Source organism: Leucopleurus acutus (assembly GCF_964270905.1).
Source record: "Leucopleurus acutus genome assembly, chromosome: 9".
Lineage (NCBI taxonomy): Eukaryota > Metazoa > Chordata > Mammalia > Artiodactyla > Delphinidae > Leucopleurus > Leucopleurus acutus.
The window spans coordinates 97,411,596-97,417,782 of NC_139144.1; the positions used below are offsets into that span (position 1 = coordinate 97,411,596).

A 6,187-nucleotide genomic window follows, 5' to 3' on the forward strand; every position below is an offset into this window, starting at 1 on the left:
CTGAACTGAATAGAGTTAGATGGGTTTCCCAGGACACCACCTGGTAAAGACAGGAAAAGGTAGCCTCTTCTCTGGGACTGAGAACTTTTTCTATTCTTTACAGCTGCCTCCTCTTCCTCCTCCTCACCCCTTTCCTACTGCTCCACTGCCCCCTGAAGAGCCCAACGGGCCCCTGCCCGGCCACAAACAGCAGTTGGAAGCACCGGAGCTTGAAGGTAAAGATTCTCCCATCATGCACCTCACCCTTGAGACTGCAGGTAAAGATTCTTCCATCATGCACCTCACCCTTGAGACTGCAGGTAAAGATTCTCCCATCATGCACCTCACCCTTGCCTCATGCCTGTGGTTGTGTCTGGGCACTCCTCAACCTAAGGGCTCCTACTATGAGGAGGGGTGAGGCCTGAGGATGGTGGGAGGGGGTTTCTATTCTTCGAGTCTCCATGTTACCATCCCAAGGCATGGGGCAAGGGCTGGATTAGGAGGATGGAAGGGGAGAGTTCCTGTGGAGGTGAAGCACCTAGAAGTATGGACCTTTTGTGGCGAAGTGTCAGGACCACTTGAAGCCCCTGACCATTTCCTCCCAGGATGGATATTGCTTTCTTTCCATTTCCGTTCACTCACCACTCCTCTCAGGTCAAAGACCCTCCATCTTTCAGTCCCTGCTGCGCTGCTTGCTGGGCAGAGCTCGCCCCACAAAGAAAATGACCCAGGTGAGAGGAGATGTGTTGGGGGCGGGGGACATGGGACAGGGAGCTTGTCTTTGAGGAGCAAGAAACCCATGATCCTTAAATCAGGAGAGAAGAGGTCCCACCAAGAAGAAGCTTCATCATATGGAAGGGATGATGGGTTGGAAAGAGGCATCTGTGGCTTGGCCAGGGAGGGATGGCTGTGGTCCCACTTGGAAGAAAAGGGAAGGAACTTGGACCTATGTCTTTCTTCTCTAGGATTCAGAGGATTTAGTGGATCACATGTCGCCTGAAGAGGTAAGTAAAGGAAACAGGAACCTGGGGTGGGTTGTTTTGTCACGTGAACATATTGCTCACTCTTTTCGACCTTCTTCATTGTGTTGTTGTAAGAGTAACATGTGAGTCTAGGCAGGAAAGCGTTCTGAGAGGTTGGAAATGAGGTGTGGCCGTGGAGACAGTACGGAGCACGTTGCTCGGAGGTAGGGGGACATGGCGGTGTGCTCATGGGGACCGGCGTCATTTCAGGAGAGGGAAGTGTTGAGCCTCCGTGTGTAGATGCGCCCGTGGTGCTAGGATGACCCTTAGAGCTTTTAGACGTTAGGGAAGTTCTAGACCAGGCAGAGGCTATGCGGGATGGGTGAGATTTACCTGCAGGAAAATGGCACCTGGCTGCCAGCGCTTACGCAAACCAATGTGGAAGAACAAAGATGGGGAATTCAGTGTCTGGTGAGGTTACTCTGCTGGATTGACCAGGGTCCTGAGACAGTGGACAATGAGAAGATTCCAGGAAGCGAGACTGGGAAGAAACACAAACTGAGGGCAGATTCTGACAGTGGCGCCTCATCGGGACAAATCACTATCCCCTATAGAGTCCATGAGAAAATCAAGTACTGAGTGGGTTTGGTTGTGCCGAGTGAACGGAACGTGGCACAGTGAGTGGGAGCAGGTGGCTGAGCTGTGCCTATCAGAACTACCCCGGCGTGTGGAGAGACACCGACAGCATCCATTAGCAACCATTCCACTTAGTAAAAGAATGCAGCTTGCTTCGAAGGCTGAAAGGTAGAGCTTTAAAAGTATGTAGCTGAGCTTCCCTGGTGGCGCAGTGGTTGAGAGTCCACCTGCCGATGCAGGGGACACGGGTTCGTGCCCCGGTCCGGGAAGATCCCGCATGCTGCGGAGCGGCTGGGCCCGTGAGCCATGGCCGCTGAGCCTGCGCGTCCGGAGCCTGTGCTCCGTAACGGGAGAGGCCGCAGCAGTGAGAGGCCCGCGTACTGCAAAAAAAAAAAAAAAAAAAAAAAGTATGTAGCTGACAAAATACCATAATGTGTATTATCTTTAAATAAACATCCACTGATGTCCAGAATATATATGTGCTAAGAATTAAAAGTACTCAGGGTTGGAGGAGGGGGTGGTGAGTGACAAGAGAGAAAGGCAGTCTTCCCTTTCTCCCCTTGACACCTCTCGAGACACACACATTTCTGATAAATGACCTAAAAATTCAAATGGATGATCACAGAAGAAAAAAATCGAACTTTTCCTTCTGCCCACAAGCAGGAATCAGATAGGCCATAACTACAATCAAGGAGTGCCTTACTAGGGTGCTCAAACCAATAATACTTTTTTTTTTTTTTTTTTTTTTTTGCGGTACGCGGGCCTCTCACTGTTGTGGCCTCTCCCGTTGCGGAGCACAGGCTCCGGACGCGCAGGCTCAGCGGCCATGGCTCACGGGCCCAGCCGCTCCGCGGCATGTGGGATCTTCCCGGACCGGGGCACGAACCCGCGTCCCCTGCATCGGCAGGCGGACTCTCAACCACTGCGCCACCAGGGGAGCCCAATACTTTTTTTTTTTAATACACTGAAGAAAGCCAACTAGCTGATCAGTGAGCTTATTTAATGACCGCTGGAAATAAAATGCAACTAGGGATCAAAAGAAGATAGATCATACATTTTTAGGTGATATCTTTCTCAAGGAAGATTTTAAGCCACTCTCAACTCCCATGGGAACCACCAAGACTTTTTGAAAGGATAAGATTCAGTAGGAGTCAAACTTCAGGATATTTTAACACAGTTTTCAGGCTAGATCAAGATGACACCCTTGACAATATCAAGATGATACCTCTGGGAATAGTCAAAGAATTCCGTTCTAGGTTGCCAGAAGTCCTTGCTATGGCTTTTTTTTTTTTTCTTAATTTATTTTTGGTTGTGTTGGGTCTTCGTTGCTGCACGCGGGTGTTCTCCAGTTGCGGCGAGCGGGGTCTACTCTTCGTTGTGGTGCGTGGGCTTCTCATCGCGGTGGTTTCTCTTGTTGCAGAGCACAGGCTCTAGGCGCCTGGGCTTCAGTAGTTGCGGCATGCGGGCTCAGTAGCTGTGGCACACGGGCTTAGTTGCTCCGCGGCATGTGGGATCTTCCCAGACTACGGATCGAACCCGTGTCCCCTGCATTGGCAGGCAGATTCTTAACTACTGAGCCACCAGGGAAGTCCTCTGTCTTGTTTAATTCTGCTGCTCTGTTAGGGATACACACAGTTAGAGCCCTGGTTTGTATTTGATGCTGAGATTTTTCAAGTCAAGGAACACATCAGACAAGGAGCAGAAAACAGCTGGGGGTCCCAGGAACACGATCAGCAGTCAAGGTCAGAAGCCCACCTCTGTGTAATCTTGGGCAGACACTGAAGCACTCCATGCCTCTGTTTTCTCATCTGTAGAATGGGGATAATGATAGGGTTGTCGCAGAGGATTCAATGAGTGAAGCAATTAGAATAATGCTTGGCACCGAGGAAGGGCTTGGTGCATGTGCACTGGAAATGGTTCTGTTAGTGTTGTTCCCTAAGGGCAGGCAAAAAAGGAACCAGGGAGGTCAGAAATGATCATAGAATGCTCCAGGAGGACAGGACCAGCCAAACCCGGGTTGGCAAGGGGCTGCCCCCCGTCCTATAAGTAAATCCTTTCTGCAAGAATGCTCCAGGAAGACAGGACCAGCCAAACCAGGGTTGGCAAGGGGCTGCCCCCCCGTCCTATAAGTAAATCCTTTCTGCAACATACCTGCTAAGTGGTCATCCATCCTGTGAGAATTTTGTGTGAACCTATAGTCAGGGAAGGTGAGAGTTTAGAGGAGGTGTGATTGCAGTCCAGAAAGAGCAGGACGGGACAGATGGAAAGCACAGCACTGTGGACCAAACACGGGACACGAGAACTAGGGGATGGCCTTCGGTGACGTCCTCTGAAGCTTGAAACGTATAGATTTGGGCAAACAGGAAAACAAAGTAGTACCTCATTCGGAAGGGACTGCCTGAAAAGAGATTACGGAAAATTTAAAAATCCCTTATGAGAACCAGAGCGATACTGGATTATTCAGAATCTTGGGGATTTTTGACGTGCACATCTAAAATCCAGAGGAAAGTTCAACTATTGCCTTAATGCTTCGGTCATAGACAAAACAATGTAAACCAAACCAAACACACAGAAACGGCTTGTTTGAGTCAACAAAGTGCCACGTGACCCAGGACAGCTCTTCCAATCCAACAAATCTTTGCCATGATCTGCTGTGTAAAAGGTCAGTGTGCTGGTTTCTCCATGACACACAGCAACTGATAGCACACAGCACTCCGGAGGAGTTCCGCCCAGGGGGCAGAATTAAGACAAACGCCAGCCTAAGATGAAAAGGAGAGCCTGGCAGAGCACGTCTGACCCGGAGTGTTAGGCGTAGGGTATGGGCGCAGGGTGGGGTTCTTGGGGAAACCCAGAACAGCAGTCGCAGAAGCGGAAGCACATCTGGCTTCACTGGAGCTGTGGGTGTTACAGGAGTAGTGGAAAATAAGGCTGGAAAGATGGGTTGGAAATAAGTGTTTGGGGCACCAGGAAGAAGGAGCGTGTTCTGAGCACCTGAAGGTGAAGGTTGATTTGGGGCTGGAGGAGGGAAGAGAGCGGTGCGGCTCCCTGGGGGAAAGGGAAGAGGGCTAGTGGTCTGGAGGAGCTGTGACGGTTCACTGTGTATTTCAGGCTTCTGGGCCAGGGCGAGGAGGGCTGTTTGGGGTCAAGATCTGAGGTTTGAGGGGGCTCTGATACTGGGTGACGGCCCTCCTCTCCGGCAGATTGAGGCCTGGGAACGAGAGCAGCTGAGCCAGCCTGTCTGTTTTGACTCTTGCTGTATCGACCAGTCCCCCTTCCAGCTGGTGGAGCAGACGTCGCTGCACAAGGCGAGTCCTTGCCCGATGCCCACCGCCCGCCGAGAAGGGCTGCTGGGAGGGCTGGGAGGTGCGGGGCCTCTGCGTGCTGACCTGCCGCCCTTTCCTCGCAGACTCACACGCTCTTCTCCCTGCTCGGCCTCCACCTTGCGTATGTGACCAGCATGGGGAAGCTCACAGGGGTGCTGGCCTTGGAGGAGGTAAGAGCGATGGTCCCATGTGAGCAGTGAGGAAGAGTGGGGCACAGGATACAGGGTGGGGGGGGCAGGGGTGGCCTTAACATCCGGGAAGTTCCTCCAGACTCCCCTCCTGTTTTTCATGCAGAGACTGGAGGGGGGCGGAAGTGCAGCCCTGTGCCCTTCTAAGGACGGCATGGGCTTGGGATGGGGGTTCAGGGCCCGAGTCAGGGTTTCATAGGGGTGCGCTGTGGTGGTGCATGGAAGGGGGAGGAGATGGGAAGTGGCTGAAGAAGGCCTGAGGGTTGCTAGGAAGGGGCCGAAGGAGGTCCTGTGTCAGGGGTCTTGAGATTCACTGCTCTGTAGGTGGGGCTTTTCGTCCATCATGCCCCCTTTTTTCCTTTTTCTGTCTTCTCCTTTTGATCCATCCTCGCCATGCACCTTGCTTTCCCATGCTTTTTCCTTTTATCGTCTGCTCCTCTCTCGTGTCTGTTTCTCTCACTGCCCCTTTCTTCTTTTCCTCCCCATGTTGTACCCTCTCTCCCCTTCCCTCTGCCCCGCAGCTGCAGAAGGCCATTGAGGGGCACACCAAGTCTGGGGTGCAGCTCCGCCCTCCCCTTGCCAGCTTCCGGAGTGCAACTTCGACTCGAAAGACTCCTGGGGGCCCACTCCCTGCTGCAGAGGCCTGGAGCCTGCCTCAGGATGGAAGTGGGGCCACTGGGGCAGGGGATGTGGCCCCTGCCTCCCCAGAGACCCCTGTGCCATCCGCCTCCCCAGAGCCCCCTCTCTCCTGGGCTCCGGCCAAGGCAGAGAGTGAGCTGGAGGAACTGGAGCTGGCGGGGCCTCCGGGCCCGGAGGGGGAGCTGGCCGACATCCTGCAGGGCCCCAGTCTGCGATCCACCGATGATGAGGATGAAGATGAAATGGTCCTCTGAGCGCCTCCCAGACCGCCGCATAAAGACCATCCAGAGAGCCAGGCTAGAGGGTGGACCTGTGTGGAAGAGGGTATTTCCTGAAGCCGGAGAGATCGCACCAATATCCGGCCTCTGCTAGGAATTTTAAAATGTCATCCTGATCGTGTTGGAGAAGGAGCCAGGATCTGGGCAGGAGTAGCCTTGGTCAATCATTTGGGCATGTCCCC

The 6,187-nt window shown here is 53.0% G+C and overlaps 1 protein-coding gene across 1 annotated transcript in view; it reads left to right on the top strand.

Moving 5' to 3' along the window:
- CLCN1 (chloride voltage-gated channel 1) overlaps positions 1-5,981 on the top strand; it is a gene marked incomplete at its 3' end in the record, with an annotated part of 31,976 nt that extends 25,995 nt beyond the window's left edge. Inside the window, exons 18-23 of the mRNA XM_082846607.1 lie at positions 104-215; positions 634-710; positions 945-983; positions 4,778-4,882; positions 4,984-5,070; positions 5,610-5,981. Coding sequence (XP_082702733.1) covers positions 104-215; positions 634-710; positions 945-983; positions 4,778-4,882; positions 4,984-5,070; positions 5,610-5,981 — 792 coding nt within the window. The remainder of the gene's footprint in view (positions 1-103; positions 216-633; positions 711-944; positions 984-4,777; positions 4,883-4,983; positions 5,071-5,609) is intronic.
- Positions 5,982-6,187: the final 206 nt, after the last annotated feature.